Source organism: Pelophylax lessonae (assembly GCF_965119305.1).
Source record: "Pelophylax lessonae genome assembly, chromosome: 3".
Lineage (NCBI taxonomy): Eukaryota > Metazoa > Chordata > Amphibia > Anura > Ranidae > Pelophylax > Pelophylax lessonae.
In genome coordinates this window covers 306,943,810-306,962,075 of record NC_138770.1, presented here as the reverse complement: position 1 = coordinate 306,962,075, position 18,266 = coordinate 306,943,810, and the positions used below count along the sequence as shown (strand labels likewise).

Sequence of the window (18,266 nt, the reverse complement as noted above, 5' to 3'; positions counted from 1 at the left end):
AAAAACTGGGGAAAAGTGGAATATAGTTATTACATAATATGTATAGTTTGTAACCAAAATAAATGACTGATTTATTTTTATTTACTTTTTAGAGAACAGACTGTTTGATTATTTAGGTGGGAACAGAGTAACCCAGCGCTACAAGGATTTTGCCTCTCCTATATTCAACGTCCCAACAGGATTTCCTTTTGGTGGCTCTTTTTACAGCTCATTATATGTAAGTCATACATTTATTACTACTGTTATAACATCAGGGACAGGCTTACAATTCTGGAAAAATTAAAGATCTTAACTTTGATAGCTAAGGGTTTTGTAGGGAGAACAAATATGGGAGCATTTATAAAAAATCAGTTTGGGCAGTGATTTCTAGCAGTCTCATATAAAATGTTCCCATCTCTGACCATCTCTTGCTGCATGTCCACAGTCTCTGACAATCTGTAGCATTACATATGTGGAATATAATGAGCAGCTCTTTGGTAATGTCAGTGACCACACATGAGGCCTCCTATATCTAGTACATTGGTCACCACTGCATGTCCATGGGTGGATGTGTGTGTGAGATACAGCCCCTGTTCACATGATTTTAACATCTTTGACAGCTGAAAAAACTATATGATTGCACTATTGCAAATGCAGAAGAAAACTCTACTACACACACACTTGCAAATAATGAAGAAAAACAAAATTAAAAAGTTAAGGGAAAAATATAATGGTATTAAGCGATCTTTATTTTACATATATATATATTTACATATATAAATTTAAAAACATATATTTTATGAGTTTTTTATATGTTTAAATTATTCTCATTAGTGTACTGAAAAAAAATCTTGATGGTATAAATATATACATTGCATTAGTGTCACATAGCATTAAAGGTTTATATAGAGCGTTAAGGGAGGTTATGAGCCACTTTGCTCAATAATTCTGCTGTTCTTGAATAGTAACTCTAGCTACTGAGCCCTGTAAACAACACACATTTTCAGTACAGCAGTTAGGATTAACCTGGGGACACGAGAAAAGGAGCCTCAAGCTCCATGTGCTGGCTGGAATATACAAATATAATGCCATATTTATCTGATGACACTAAAATATTAATAAATGCTTTGCCCTGCACATAAATAGTTAAAGGGAATATATACAAAGAACACTGTAGCTTTAAGTACTTTTACTCCAAAAATAACTCAGAAATCAGAGTGAAATAATTGAAAGAAATGATGGATATAGTAAATACTAGTAGCCTTGCCATTAGAGCAGCAGAAAGCAGAATCTTCTGAAAAGGCACACAGAAGAGAAATCATTAGGAATGTGCAAGACAAATTTACCATTCGCTTGTACATTATTTTGTGAGTTTCCTACTGCTCAGACATAGCATTGGACTAACTAAAATGGCACATTTGATCAGCTCCAAGAAATCTTTGAAGTGAGAAAAATGCTGCAGAATTGATTGTAAGTTTGGCTCAATATTTTTAAATGTCAATGCTTGTTTTCTGAGTCTCCAAATCATGTACAAATGGGTCAGAAAAATCTAGACTATAGTAGTAGTAGTAATTGTAGTAGTCAACTTCCCTCCCGCCATGTTTTTTTCCCCACTTGTAGTGTTACAGTATTCTTAAAAGCACATACTAACTCGCTGCTTCGGGTGCCACACAGAGGGTCCCACGCCACCATATCGGTCCTCTTCAAGTGGCTGCCTCCTCCGAGTGTAGGTAGCCAACTCTGATGAAGCACATGCTTCGTCCCCAGCCTGCCCTCCAGACTTTCCCTCCCTCTGTGTGCAGATCCTGCAGCCTCCTGGGAGATGTGATATAAGTATCCCAGGGGGCTGCAGGACAAGGTACACATAACGCTGGCCTAGGTTTGAAGGGTGGTGGGTGGCACAGCTAAAAATTTAAAAAAAATTAAAGGTGGGAATTAAATTCCTCTTTAAGCTTAAACATATCCAGTATTATTATGATTAATAGTCCACAATTTTTTTTTAGGTTAAAACAAAGGGAAAAATGAATAAACTGAATGATTTTCATAATGTACATGACAATATAGTATAAACAAATTAATAGCTACAATACCTTTACTTGTGGAAAACAATGCCATACATTTAGCTGTATCGTAGTACTCCAACTATTTTTGTATTGAACAGAGTGAGAAAGGGTTAGAATATTTACTAGGAGTTTATTGTTTCAATGCAAGTGTTGGGGAACTTACCGTTCACTTCCTATCATGGTGACAAAACAGTAAGTAAGAAAACTTTTGTCAACCGCACACATACAGCAACAAGAACTTTTTACCATTCTACTAATAAAAGCACTTTTATTGCTGATTGTGTTAGAGATATTCATGGTGATGTACCGAAGAAGTTGAAAATCTTCACTCAAAAAACTGCAAGTATTCATTTTAATCATATGAAAAAAAAGTCCCTGTTGATTTCAAATATCTTTTTATATGATTGGATATTTGAAGTATTTTTAAATAAATAGTGGGTATGGTGCTGATTATTTTTGATATGGGCACAATGGTGTCTGCCCTTTTAAGTGCACCTGAGGTTGGTGTGCTAGGTATAGTGATTTGATGTGCAAATGAGCAGATAAGATGTGAAAACAAATAAATATGTACTGTATATGACGTGCTCCGGTGTACAGGTGGTGTGCAACTGACTGACAGCCTAAGCGAACAACTGCTGGCCCAGAGGCATCCTGGGGTGAGGCAGACACCCGTAGGATTCTCTGCTCCGTCTTATCACTGAGCGCCCAGTCTGGAGTGGAGGACAGCGCTGTGTTAGCCCCGCATACCCTGACATGATGCAGCAAACAAGAACTGAATAGAATGATCAATCCCGTTTTCAATAAACAGTTAAACGAATTTTCACTTTGGGGCCCGTTTGTTGTTGTTTCTGCATGTGAGGAGTCTGGAGAGACAGGCGATCGTAGGAGAAACCGAAACAGTCACGTATCTGGAAACTGTGTACAACCACAAAGTGCTGTGAATGTTGGCATACCCCTTAAAGGGAAAAACTCTAGTGAGTGAGGAGAAAAAGGGGGAGCACATGTGAAAACCACCGACACACCGTGAGATTTATGAACCTAAATAATACTACATTATGGACTTTGCCTCTTAGCACATGTCACTTTATGGATTTATATATTGTATTACAGGACGTGTCACCTTTTCACGGGTGCTGAAGAATTACTTTAAAAATAGCACATTCACTTTATTGTATATTATGTGTTTTGTATAGGGTGTAAGTTTGATGATTTGAACACTTTATAAGTGTATCCATCAATATGTTACTGAAACTATATATTCACTAAGAGTTCCTTTTACATATTTATTTGTTTTCACATCTTATCTGCTCATTTACACATTAAATCACTTTACCTAGCACATCAATCACAGGTGCACTTAAAGGGGAACACATCATTGTGCTCATTCCAAAAATAGGCAGCGCCATACCCACTCTTTATTTAAAATTCTCGCAGACTCTACCATGATGGTAGTCTTAGTGGGGGAAGCAGCTTATCAACAAATAATTATTTATATCTTGCCCATAGTGTGGAATAGGGATGGCCTTGCGGTTCGCCTGGCGGTCGGTTCGCGGCAAATTTTGCTTGTTCGCTACCTGCCAATTTTGTGAACAAATGACGTTGTTATCAGCGGCCATATTCGTTTACATTGGGAAGAACTTTGACTAGTGACACAGCCGTCAGGTGGAACGGGACAGCCAATTGAAACATTTCAGCACATGGACATGCCCCCACCTTATAAATAGACCAGAGCAGGCGGCCATTTCCCATTCTGCTTTTTGTCAGCATAGGGAAAGGTCTGCTGTGTTCATCAGGGAGAGATTGCCAGATATAAATAGCTCTGTTAAGATCCACAAATGTCCTTTTTAGGGCTGGTATTTCGGTATAGGTCTACTACAGTTTCTTTTCAGTTTAGAGACAGGTATCCAGTCTGTGCTCCAGGGACGGATAGAGATCGGCAGTGACACAAATCGCTCTGTTAATGTCCACAAAAGTAATTTAAAGGGCTGCAATTTATTTGGTATAGGTGTGCAGTGCACTATATAGGGGTGTAATCCACGGCATAATATACTTTGTAATATAGAAAGCATATTATAGGGGATTTGTATTGTGCACTGTGCTGCATTGTGGCTGGTGTGGTGACTGACTGTTGCTGCAGCAATACTACAAACAGTGACAAAAGCACTTTTAATGTATTATAACTGGTGTGATAGACCAGTGGCCCCCCAATACCACATACTGAAGTGGGGTGTTATCTGAGTATACTTTTGCAAGTGTATTTGTGTCCTGCAACAATATTGCATCTTTTGCTGTGTTAATTCTGCTACACACAGTGCCAAACTCACTGGCCAATTTTTTGGACAACTGGTGTGATAGACCAGTGTGTTAACTGTGCTACACACAGTGACAACAGTTACTGGCCAATTATTTGTAGAACTGGTGTAATAAACCTGTGCCCCCCCCAATACCACAGATTGAAGTGGGGTGTTATCTGAGTATACTTTTGCAAGTGTATTTGTGTCCTGCAACAATATTGCCTCTTTTGCTGTGTTAACTCTGCTACACACAGTGCCAAACTCACTGGCCAATTTTTTGAACAACTGGTGTGATAGACCAGTGGCCCCCCAATACCACATATTAAAGTAGGGTGTTATTTAACAGTATACTTTTCTAAGAGTGTATTTTAGTCCTGCAAAAATTTGGCCTCTTTTGCTGTGTTAACTGTGCTACACACAGTGACAACAGTTACTGGCCAATTATTTGTAGAACTGGTGTAATAAACCTGTGGCCCCCCCAATACCACAGAATGAAGCTGGGTGTTATCTGAGTATACTTTCCTAAGTGTATTTGTGTCCTGCAACAATATTGCCTCTTTTGCTGCGTTACCTCTAATACACACAGTGACAAACTCACTGGCCAATTTTTTGAACAACTGATGTGATAAACCAGTGGCCCCCCAATACCACATATTGAAGTAGGGTGTTATTTAACGGTATACTTTTCTAAGAGTGTATTTTAGTCCTGCAAAAATGTGGCCTCTTTTGCTGTGTTAACTGTGCTACACACAGTGACAACAGTTACTGGCCAATTATTTGTAGAACTGGTGTGATAAAACTGTGGCCCCCCAATACCACATATTGAAGTGGGGTGTTATTTAACAGTATACATTTCTAAGATTGTATTTTAGTCCTGAAAAAATGTTGCCTCTTTTGCTGTGTTAACTGTGCTACACACAGTGACAACAGTTACTGGCCAATTATTTGTAGAACTGGTGTGATAAACCTGTGGCCCCCCAATACCACAGATTGAAGCCGGGTGTTATATACCTTTTTCCAGATATACTGTGATTCTCTAGAGACTTTTGTCACAGGGTAATTTAAAAACAGGCAAAAAATTTGGGGGAGCATACCCATGTATTTCCAAAGCTGCTGCAGCTATGAACCAAAAGACATGTATATTAAAAAAGAATAGCTACCAAATCTGAAGAGAATCCATAAATAAAAATGGGGGTTTGGTCCCACCATATGGCCATATCGTGCTCAAGCCCACTACTGCGTCAAAGTACCCCATTATCAGTGGGTCCTACACTATCCATGAAAAAGAGATGAATCCAGCCTTTCTAACCCTTGGAGATAATACTCCTTGCTGGGAAAAATGTGCAAATGCACTACAGGGGACTCCTCCTATATCCACAGATTACTACGTTCTTTGCTGTCAGGTAAACACATGTGGTCTAATTTTTGGGGCCTATACTGGTAGACACTTACTGCTTTATCCTGTGAATGCCTAATGTACCTCCAGCCACCAAATACTACGTTCTTTGCTGTCAGGTTAAACCCATGTGGGCTAATTTTTGGGGCCTATACAGGCCGACACTTACTTCTGTATCCTGTGAATGCCTAATGAACCTTCAGCCACAGAATACTACGTTCTTAGCTGTCAGGTAAACCCATGTGGTCTAATTTTTGGGGCCTATACTGGCTGACACTTATTTCTTTATCCTGTGAATGCCTAATGTACCTCCAGCCACCAAATACTATGTTCTTTGCTGTCAGGTAAACCCATGTGGTCTAATTTTTGGGACCTATACAGGCCTACACTTACTTCTGTATCCTGTGAATGCCTAATGAACCTTTAGCCACAGGATACTACGTTCTTAGCTGTCAGGTAAGCCCATGTGGTCTAATTTTTGGGGCCTTTACTGGCCGACACTTACTGCTTTATCCTGTGAATGCCTAATGTACCTCCAGCCACCAAATACTACGTTCTTTGCTGTCAGGTAAACCCATGTGGGCTAATTTTTGGGGCCTATACAGGCTGACACTTACTTCTGTATCCTGTGAATGCCTAATGTACCTCCAGCCACAAAATACTATGTTCTTAGCTGTCAGGTAAACCCATGTGGGCTAATTTTTGGGGCCTATACTGGCTGACACTTACTTCTGTATCCTGTGAATGCCTAATGTACCTCCAGCCACCAAATACTAAGTTCTTAGCTGTCAGGTGAACCCATGTGGGCTTATTGTTGGTGCCTATACAGGCCGACACTTACTTCTGTATCCTGTGAATGCCTAATGAACCTTCAGCCACAGAATACTACGTTCTTAGCTGTCAGGTAAACCCATGTGGGCTAATTTTTGGGGCCTTTACTGGCCGACACTTACTTCTGTATCCTGTGAATGCCTAATGTACCTCCAGCCACAAAATACTATGTTCTTAGCTGTCAGGTAAACCCATGTGGGCTAATTTTTGGGGCCTATACTGGCTGACACTTACTTCTGTATCCTGTGAATGCCTAATGTACCTCCAGCCACCAAATACTAAGTTCTTAGCTGTCAGGTGAACCCATGTGGGCTTATTGTTGGTGCCTATACAGGCCGACACTTACTTCTGTATCCTGTGAATGCCTAATGAACCTTCAGCCACAGAATACTACATTCTTAGCTGTCAGGTAAACCCATGTGGGCTAATTTTTGGGGCCTATACTGGCCGACACTTACTTCTGTATCCTGTGAATGCCTAATATACCTTCAGCCACAGAATACTATGTTCTTAGCTGTCAGGTAAACCCATGTGGTCTAATTTTTGGGTCCTATACTGGCCGACACTTACTTCTTTATCCTGTGAATGCCTAATGTACCATCAGCCACCAAATACTACGTTCTTAGCTGTCAGGTAAACCCATGTGGGCTAATTTTTGGGGCCTTTCATGGCCGACACTTACTTCTGTATCCTGTGAATGCCTAATGTACCCTCAGCCACAGAATACAATGTTCTTAGCTGTCAGGTAAACACATGTGGGCTAAGTTTTGGGGCCTGAAATGGCCGGCACTTACTTCTTTATCCTGTGAATGCCTAATTTTTCAGACTTGAATTGAAAATCAATGGGTCTGTAAAGGTTCCGCCAAATTGTGGAATGGATGCAGACCCATTTTACAGATGTGTGAATGTACCTTATATGTATTTGACGTGCATTTACCGGCTGCTGTCAGTTCTGGCTGATTTATGAAAAAAAAAAAAACTTTTCCAATTGCAATACTTCTGTTATGACATTGTCCATGTGCTGGGACTATTTGTGTACAGCTAGTAAGTCTTTTGTGGCTACAAATATGACCTAAAGGTTTTTAAAGTTTGCCTAAAAAGTCAATGGGGCCGGCCGCTAACTCGCGTTTCACGGACTTTTGAGAAAATCTGCGGCTGACGTTCGCGAACCGCCCGGCCGATGTTCGTCCATCACTAGTGTGGAACAGCTTTCCTTTGTTTAATTGAAGTTATTATTCACCCAATTTTTTAATTATGATTCTCCTCTGCATTAATTTTTGTGAATAATATTGTACTATGGCTGAAAAAAAGCTGGAGACTCAGTTCCATCTTGTAACCCATTCTTAAATGCTTGGCTGTAAATAATTGTGGAATATTTGAAATACTAATTTATCATCAACCCTTATGTACTATACATTTATAGATCTTCTGCCTAAACTGATTATTATGATTTTTTTCTCTTATCTACAGTTCACAGACAATGGTGTTATCATATTTCGTCGGAATTCTTATGACCCCATTTACACAATGCCCTACCCATTAAGTACTTTCTACAACAACGACTATTCCACGGCACCCATGATTGCTGTCTTCTGGGCAGATGCTGACTTTTCCCGTACGGGGGATTTGTACTACCAGGTGAGACAAATCTATTTCTTAAGATAGTTTATAAAAATGTATTACAGCCTGATACATTAAAACCAATGTTGCCTATTTTTTTGCCAGTTTTTTTTTTACTCTTTCTGCCATCTGTTTCCCATTGGGTAGAATTACTTTCACTTCCTGTCTTGTCCTGTAGACATAATCAGTTAGTTAGAGCAAACCCCAGTTGTCACCAGTGCTCATTGAAAGAATCCTCTTTCTGCCTCTTCCCTTGACAACTCTAAGGCCCCTTTCACACACTCCGTCCGTTGGACGGAGTCCGTTTTTCTCAGCGGGGGATCGAGCCGCCAATCCCCCGCTGAGCAGCAGGAGGACAGCTGTGTCTCTGCGCTGTTTGCGGAGACACAGCTGACAGTTCCCCATGCATCTCTATGGGGGAGATCGGATGTCAACGGACCGTCAGTCCGTTACCACCAGATCCCATCCGATCCGCTGGACGGATGGAAAATAGGGTTTCCATCCGTCCAGATTTGACGGATCGGATCGGGTCGGATGTCAGCGGACATGTCTCCGCTGACATCCAATGCCCCATAGGAATGCATGGGGGGACCGTTCAGATCCGCCAAAAAAACGGACAGGCGGATCTGAACGGTCCGCCTGTGTGAAAGGGGCCTAAATGTTGGATTTTCCATTACTTTCAGGTGCTATGTTTAGGAGATCATATAGAGAAGATGAATCTCCCCAGTGAGGACACAGGCAGCAATACAATATGACAGATGTTTAATGTTGTATCTCTGTCCTACTCTATTATAAGTAAAAACAATGTTTTGGTTTTAGATACACTTTAAATCTCTGACCAGAAAGCCAGTAGTACTGTCAGTGACAGTACTGTTCTGTAGATATTTATTCAACTTATAGTGACTTTTTTTTAATTATAATATAGCAGTCTAGAAATGATAGATTTTGAATAATTATAATATCATACTTAATTAGTAAACATCTGTTTTTCCAATTCCTGTATTCAGTAATCAGTTATATATATATCATTCATCCTTACTTCCAGAGGCGTAACTAGAACCTTCAGGGCCCCAGTTCAAGAAACCATGGGCCCACCTGACCCCCGGGGCGACCCAGCCCCATGCATCACTCCTGTACACCTGGATAGAAGGGGCGGCATATAAAGGAACTCCTGCAGCACAGAGGGGATTGTATCATCTATATGGCGCCCCACTGCCCCTCCTATCCAGGTGTACAGGGTTGAAGCATGGACCCCCTGGAGCATGGTGTTCGAATGAGTGGTGGTAGTGATTGGGGGATGGGATGGGATCAGTGGCAGCGGTGGTGGGATGGGATGGATGGCACCAGTGATGGGATGGGATGAGTGGCAGCAGTGATTGGATGGGATGAGTGGCAGCAGTGATGGGATGGGATGGGATTAGTGGTAGCAGTGATGGGATGAGTGGCAGTGGTGGTGGGATGGGATGAGTGTCAGTAAAAGACAAAAAGAAAAGCGCTCTAAGTGCAGACAAATTTATTGTAAAATAAAAACAATAGCTGTAGCGACTCACAAGATGCCACAGTATTCAGGCTTTTTTGCATCAAATATGATATGAAGCTCTTCAAATATGATATGAGGCTATCTAAGAGATAGCCGGCTCTCTTCCTCCCATGTGACGGACGGTGTTTCAGTGTATACTGCCTGTAGTGTGGATAGATGGCACCACCTAGAAAAGCTTCATATCATATTTGATGCAAAAAAGCCTGAATACCGTGGCATCTTGTGAGTCGCTACAGCTATTGTTTTTATTTTACAATAAATTTGTCTGCACTTAGAGCGCTTTTCTTTTTGTCTTTTTCTGCTTCAGAGTCTTCCTCACTTATGAGAAGAGCTGCTCAGTGCCATTGGACATATAGATTTGGGACTTTTATTCATTATCTACTGGTATTTATTTTATATAGAAGTCCCCTTCCTTTTTTTTTTTCTTTGAGATTTCCCATTCCCCTTCCCCCTCCCCAGTCTGGTAGTTTTGCATTCACTCTTCATATGCTAGTGGTTTATTAGCGCTCTACATTTGTGTGTTTTCTGGCATGAGTGTCAGTGGTGGTGGGATGGGATGAGTGGCAGCAGTGATGGGGTGGGATGAGTGGCAACATTGATGGGATGGGATGAGTGTCAGTGGTGGTGGAATATGGGATGGGATGAGTGTCAGTGGTGGTGGGATGGGATGAGCGGCAGCAGTGGTGTGATGGGATGAGTGGCAGCAGTGGTGGTGGTCTGGGATGGGTGGAAGTGGTGGTGAGATGGGATGAGTAGCAGTGGTGGTGGTGGTGAAGGGGGTGGGATGAGTGGCTAGTGATTTTGGTGAGGGGGAAGATCAGTGGCAGCAGTGGTGGTGGTGAGGGGGGTAGCGTGTGGCAGCAGTGGTGAGGGGGAAGGGATCGGTGACAGCTGAGGTGGGATGGGATGAGTAGCAGTGGTGGTGGTGAAGGGGGTGGGATGAGTGGCAGCAGTAGTGGGGAAAAGAGGTTGGATCAGTGACAGCAGTGGTGGTGAAGAGGGTGGGATCAGTGGCAGTGGTGGTGAAGGGGGGTGGGATTAGTGGCAGCCGTGGTGGTGGGAAAGGGGGTGGCCAGTTGCAGTGGTGGTGGTGAGGGGGTGGTATCAGTGGCAGCTGTAGTGGGATGGGATGAGTAGCAGTAGTGGTGGGAGAAAGAGGTGGGATCAGTGGCAGCAGTGGTGATGAAGAGTGTGGGATCAGTGGCAGTGGTGGTGGTGAGGGGGGTGATCAGTGGCAGCGGTGGTGATGGTTAGGGGAGATGGGATCAGTGGCAGTGGTGGTGGTGAAGGGAGTGGGATCAGTGGCAGTAGTGGTGGTGGTGGGGGGGTGGGATTAGCGGCAGCGGTGGTGGTGAGGGGGTGGCACCAGTGGCAATGAGGGGGTGGGATTAGTGGCAGCGGTGGTAGTGAGGGGGGTGGCACCAGTGGCAGTGAGGGGGTGGGATTAGTGGCAGTGGGGGTGGCAGCAGTGGCAGTGAGGGGGGTGGGATAAGTGGAAGCTGTGGTGGTGAGGAGGGTGGCAGCAGTGGCAGTGAGGGGGGTGGGATTAGTGGCAGCAGTGGTGGTGGTGAAGGGGGTGGGATTAGATGGTCCAGGCTGTAGCGTTATGGTGCTGCTTAGCTCAGCCTCCCCTCAGTGACCAGCTGCACACTCCCCCCCCTGCATGGCGAACGGACCCCGAAACAGCAGCAGTCAGAATGGGTGGGCCCCTCAGGGTGGGAGAATGGGGGCGGGCGGGCCCCCCTTCAGTGGCAGTACTCCAGGCCCCAGTTGCAGGTGCGACTGCTGCACCCCTGGTAGTTCCGCCACTGCTCACTTTCTATAATGCAAATAAGAATTTCCATGCCTCTGATTGGTTCATTTGATTGGTGCATCTAAGTGGTTTATATATATATTTTTTTCCAGGTTTATGACTTCCAGGCCAATCCAAACCAGAATGCAGATTTTAAAACTAAACTGGAATCACAAATAAAATTGAATTTCTCCAACAATTTTTCGAATTTCAAGGCTCTCTGGGCAATAAAGATAACTTGGTACCAAGTTTTACCATATCCTGCATATTTCTTCAGTTCTTCACAGGTACAATTGTACTAGAATGCTTGCATGCCATTCATATGTGTTATGATGGCCACACATTTTGTTTCAGATTTTATATGTTGACACAAAAACATTTTCCAACAACTTTATACCATGAGGATCCTCCTCTTTGGATATACGAACATATTGTTATTGTTATATATTGTTTAGCCAGGCCCTTAACTGTTGATACATTTTATGGACCTGACAGATTATAGTTGAGAAAAAATCCAAGTGTATGCAGACAGCTTTACATATAGTTTTTGGTAAGAGAACATGAATTCATTATAGGAAATCACTTATGACAGCGTAATAGGGTAGATGTTGTAACTGAGGATGCAATAAGTTATCACTGTTACCATTTTATATATTTATCATATTAAGTGTTTATTGTATATTTTAATGATAACAGTTGACAGAGAGGTTTTAGTGGTCAAGTGGTGCAGCTTTATTTCATTAATATTTAACCACTGCTTAAAGGGTTAGTTCACTTTTACCAAAAAAGGCCTATTCAGATACATCTGTGGAAAAAAACAAACTGCAGCTTTGACTAAAGTTGAATAATGCCTTTGCTACAGGTATAGGCTAGTTACATACCTCCTGAAGGTCAGCTGGAATACTCTCTGGATGTTGCTAGGATGTTGCTAAGGGAAGCCTTGTTAGTGTTCACCATCACAGAATTGAGCTCTCAAAAGCTGAGCTCAGAGATGCTGTATAAGGGGAGAGAAAGAGCATACAAGGGTTTTTGAAGAATCAGAGAAAGATTTCACTCCTGTGGTTGTGGAGGTGAGCAGTAATGACTATGCTGCTCTTAGCAACATCCTAGGAGTATTCCAGTCTGGTTTAGCAGGTTCATTATGGCCTTCACCTATAGCAAGGGCATTATTTCACTTAAGTCAGAGATGCACAGTTTGATTTTATTGTCAGATGTCATTTATATGCATAGGCAGTTTTTGGTAAAGGTGAACTAACCCTTTAATGAAAGCTTTGGAGGGGTTGTTACTTAAAGAAATGAACTCTAAAAAGCTGTGACAAAAAAGGCATTCATAGAGCAAAGGACGAGTCTCCAGTATAGCCTTTTATATCTCTGCAGCTGCCCCTTGTCCTGTTACTTTGCACTGTGTCTCTGTGTGAAGGTACTGCTTTCCCATGTCATAGCCTTCAGTAGACAAAAAAGTGAGAAGTACAGCAATGATGTCACCAATCGTTGCTCAAATCTCGTGAGACTAGCTTTTAGAAGCACAGCGCCTTCATCTTACACTACAGATATACAGTTATGAGGACATTGGCACAGGCGTGCCTAGGCACCCTTGTGTAGCAGAAGAAATTCCAGATAAAAAGCTCATTTTTAGGGTCCTTTAACATATTCCTAACCTTATTCCTATAACTTAAGAAATCTTCACTTTTTGAGTTCAGTTCCAATTTAAATTTACAAGATTGCTTTCTGCTTGAAGAAACAACAGTCAGTATAAAGTTCTTTCTATCAGCTGCGTTACAACAAAGCTTCTTCTGCCACTCATGTGCTCATCAGCTTTAAACTTCCATTTTCTGAGCCCTTGACCAGTACAATTTAAGTATGCACTTGATTATTGTATGAGAGAAGTTAGTTGTTTGTCTATGGCCTCCAAGTAACGCCTGGCCTTAATTTTAGCTAAGCATCTTCTGACACCAATAAACTTTACCCTATGTAGTTCTGTGATGCACCAATGGAGGGATTGGCTTTCTCCCTCAATTCAGAATAGCTGCCTCCAGATCTCACACAAATACTGTCATTAAGCTTTTAATATATATTTCCTACTGATTCACGGTCACTCACTGAGATGTAACTGGAACACATTTCTGAGGCCTGACAGGGTCAGTGGTGTAGAACAGTCACACACTGATGATTACTCATTTTGATCAATTTTTACCTTTAAACGTATGCCATAAAAGCAGCCGAGAGGCTGAAATGGAGGCTTGGAGCAGTGACTTCTGCATGACTCACTGTCAGTATGTTCAATTAACTACTTCAGTCTACTAACTGTGTGCTGCCAGAGCTCTCCTTTTGCATATAGTTCATTTGGTTGATGTCTGTTACCAGAGCGCAGGTGCACCAGTATGTTATTTATACACGTGTATATCTTTAAATGTTTGCATGTATTATACAAAAGCTCTGAAATATTAAAGGGACATGCTCTTTTCATAAAACAATTTTAACTCAACCCCTTCCCCCCGATACACTTGTAAAGTGCAACAATTGTGCACAATGGCAGAACCTGATTGTGTAATGTATGCAATGTGTTTTACTTGTGTAGCTAAACAAATAATAAATTCAACTATATTTCCTCTATAATGCAATCAAAACTTTTTTATTTTGTAGCAGGTAGAAGGTTACAGGTTTGTTTGGCTAGCATAACATTTAATTGTCCCCTTAGTTTGTGATATAGACTATCCTGCATGCCTAGCCTGTTTTCATGATTTGCTTTCATGTGTCCCTTTTCAGGCCAGCACCTATCAAGCTGTACTTGTCACAGATGGCATCTACTCGTTCTGTTTAATGTATTTTGAAGATGGAGGAATGAATTGGAATTATTTATCAATTCCTTCAAACTACTTACCCAAGATGGGCTACTTTAGGTACTTTTCGCTTTAAGTAAACATGCCTAACAACTAAGTATGGAAATGCCAAATGATTTATTAATGTTTTATTTTCAAAGTAAGGTAAAGAACTCATTCATGTTCAGTGGCTAAATTCTTAGCAGTATGTACACACAACATACTTAAAGCAGAACTAAACCCCCTTATTCTTTACAGCCAAGGAAGCTGTCACCTTTGCCACTTTTTGATTTGCAGTTGCCATGGGGTTGTACATGTGATCAGTAATGACACCAGCAGTTTGATGGCTTGGCAGTTCGGTTGGGAGCAGCTGTGACATTTATGGCATGCCTTGAATATAACTGTTTTGGGAGACAGTTAAATTGGTGGGTTTAGTTCTGCTTAAAATTAACAAAGTAAGCTGGCTTGCCCATTCTTCTTTGGAAAATTGGAGAGTTCGGTAACAATCATGGTATTTATGGTTTGGTAAATGTTACTTATGCGAGACTCTGGTTTTAACTCTCGCCATTTGGACACAGTGAATCACTGAATTTTTCAGTAATTCAAAATGGAATCCAAAGAAACACCTGGAACATCCTTCCCACCACACACTTTCACTGTCCATTGGACTCTCTACAAATGAGTAGCTTAGTTTAAAAAGTAATTTGAATTTGCCCCATCCACATGCCTTTGTTTCACATTTTAAATAATAATAAAACATTCCTACCCTTAAGTTTTCCAATAAGAGGCAGATAGTTGACTGGAGAATAGAATTGGGCGAACAGTTCAGGCTGAGCAAAAGTTTGATCCAAACATTGCCTGTTTGACGGGATGTTTGCCTACCGAGTGCCCCACACTGCACTGCGTGCTAAACAGTGCATTCTAAGCAACCATACCAGACCATTGGTAAAATCCATACCAGTACTTTATCCGAGCATGCTGCCTGGCATGCCAGGAAAGGGGGGGGGGGGGGAGCGAGCAGCTCTGTCCTCCCGCCAAAAAGCACCCTGTCACCATGAGGGGGTTAAGGTCCTCTTTCCCACAACCCCTTCTGTGGGAAGGGGGTTTATCATAATCTGGAGGCCCCCTTTAACAAGGCACCCTTCTACAAAAAAAGTGTCAAAAAGAAAAAAAAACACAGTTTTTGACAATGCCTTTTAAAAAATTAAAAAAACAATGTCCCCCCAATGTAGATCCATCATCAATCATGGTGCCCGCCACACTGCTCCTGTAAAACAATCTTTTTTAAAAAAAATGTTTGCACTGATACATGTCCCCCAGGACCTGGGCCCCCCATACCCTTTCTATGGCCAATAACTTGCATATAAGCCTTCAAAATGGGCAATTTAGGTTTTTCAAGTTCGGATCCCATAGATTTTAATAGGGTTTGGGGTTCGGGTCCAAAATTCTGTGATGTTAAAGAGTGCTGGTGTGAACGGAACCGGGGGGATGTTCGGCTCAACTCTACTGAGGAAAAAAAATTTAGTTGCCCAGTGTATAAACCATGTAATTTAGTTTACATAATCCATGCAAATTTTTTATGACAAGAACCATGACAGCTTGAATTTTATCAGAAGAACTATAATAGAAAGTTATTAGATTGTAAAACTTGGTCTACATATTGCAATAGCTTTTGATTCTTTGTTTACAGCATGATTGTAAAGTTTTTATGAGCAGCAAAGGTTTTTAAGGTGTATCCAAACCCCAAGTCAAAAATGAAACATATTGCAGCTTACTAGTTCTTGGTGTTGTGGCTGCATTGATTTTCTTTTTCCAAGCTTCATTTGCTTTATTTCACCAGAAAATCCTGCAAATAACACACTTTCTGTCCCTACGCACTTCTCCAACGTATCTATGGAGTGAGCAATGGTTGTCACCCTAGTCTGCTCTCCTGATATAGACTACAATCATATCTGTATCTTTGTATCTCAATGAGATTGGTAGTTTATTGAAGAAAGCTAGGAATATTCTTTGGTGTAGCTTACAGTAAGTGACAGGGACATTTATTTATTTAAGCTGCAAAATATTGCATTTTTATTAGTGGGTTTAGTGATCCTTAACTCTATCAAACTGTAACTGATGTTAAATATTTACTGTGTTTTCTATGACTGTGTTTTATTTGTAGTGGAGAATCTTCATATTCCAGTCCTGTTACCAATTTCCCAGCATACAATGACCCACAAACAAGTTCTGGTGCTAGTATCCAGAGAAGGTACACTCCAGATCAGTACATAGGACAAAACACAAGTAAGTGCATTGATATTTCACCTGAAACATTTTACTGATGAAATGCCTCTTACATAGAAAGCAGTTGGTAAACAAAGGCATTCTGCATACTGAAAAATCTCACATAAATGCATGCTTTTTTTCATTGTTTTTTTTTTTTTGGCAGATAAAAAAGGCTACTGGGCATATCGATTGGAATATAACTCACCATACACAACAAATTACAGAAAGCAATGTTTGAACTGGTACTATAATGAAATTTACTCAAATGTATACCCTTATTGGATGTATTATTCACGCCCATGCCCATGTACATATTGGCAGGCCGTATTCGATTCTTCCTACAGACAGGCAAATGTTCTTTCCAACTATGGCATTCCTCAGAAATATACAGGTCAGTCTTTTTGTGTTAGTGTCCATTTTTCAACATCACATTAGGAAGTAAGAGTGCAAAGCACATTTATGTCAGAGCAGAAAACCCCAAATCTGAGAGCCCTATGCCAGAAACATCACACCATGCATATACAGTATGTCTCTCAGCCTGAGTTTATTTTTTTCCCTCATATTTCTTTCATATTGCACTTCCCCTGGACTTTGCTCTTCTGTTCGATCTAACAACCTGTTCATGGAAAAAAATAACCGCGCTCTATAAACTTTTATTGCCTCAGCAATTATTACGTCCATAGTGTTTAATGCTCATAAAAGCTGTATAATAATCCGTGTAACAATTATGGTGGAGGAGAGGGGGGTTAATTTTAGGATTAAAAAATTAGACAACAACTGCATGAAACAATATATTTTGCTTATATGCACAAAATGCATGTACTGTATGACATGCCAGGCTATGAGGGAGTTTTCTTCAGGTTAATAATAATTAACTAGCACTTTTCAATTAAATTTGGGGTGGATTGTTAAAATCCAACTCCACACCACGACTGAGGTTTTTTTTTTATGCTGCCACTGGTATATATTTTAGAAACTTCATGCAGGAAACAGTCAGTTACATCTGTGCTTCTCCCCATCAGATGTTTATGTAGCACTGTCCTAGTAGGGCCTGCTGTAAGATGACTTCTCGGGCCTCCTCTGATTGCCAGCACTTCACTTAGGGTCACTTAGTCACCTAGTCACTTAGGGTATAGTTCACCCATCCCTCTTTACTCCCAATGGCTCATCACACAATAAACAGTCCAGGGGTATTGTTTTTTAGTGTTTATTTTGGAACTTGAATGGGAAAAGGGAATAGTGGGATACTCCAACTGTAACTATTCCCAATGGATAAGGAAAACTCTCACTTGGCCTCACCAGGTTGTTTGTGGAAGCAGCTGCACCGCTTAATCCATACTGACACATGGATGGAAAAGGTTAAGTCTCCTTGAACTTTTCTCTCCAGCAATAGACTTAGTGAACCTACATTATCTTCGGGACACTCACTAGCATCCCTTTTACTGACACCCGTCCACTGACTCTTCTAGCTTCAGGGGTGGCCCCCCCAGGCCAGGCTCCTTGACACAGATCTGTACTCACTGTACTGCAGATTTAGATCCTCCAGTGTCTCCCCTCTCAGTCAGCTTCACAGGACCTCTGGGTTGAGCTCCTCACTAGCACTCTCCAGGCCCTTATGTCAACTACCTGAGACCTCATGACACCACTACAGAGGAGGAGGCAGC

General features: G+C 41.4%; 1 protein-coding gene across 1 annotated transcript in view; it reads left to right on the top strand.

Moving 5' to 3' along the window:
- The window catches only part of LOC309550512 (uncharacterized protein), a gene marked incomplete at both ends in the record, with an annotated part of 232,977 nt that overhangs the window by 95,124 nt on the left and 119,587 nt on the right, over nucleotides 1-18,266 (top strand). Inside the window, 6 exon segments of the mRNA XM_082250875.1 lie at nucleotides 93-217; nucleotides 8,034-8,201; nucleotides 11,629-11,802; nucleotides 14,282-14,415; nucleotides 16,499-16,620; nucleotides 16,766-16,993. Coding sequence (XP_082107001.1) covers nucleotides 93-217; nucleotides 8,034-8,201; nucleotides 11,629-11,802; nucleotides 14,282-14,415; nucleotides 16,499-16,620; nucleotides 16,766-16,993 — 951 coding nt within the window.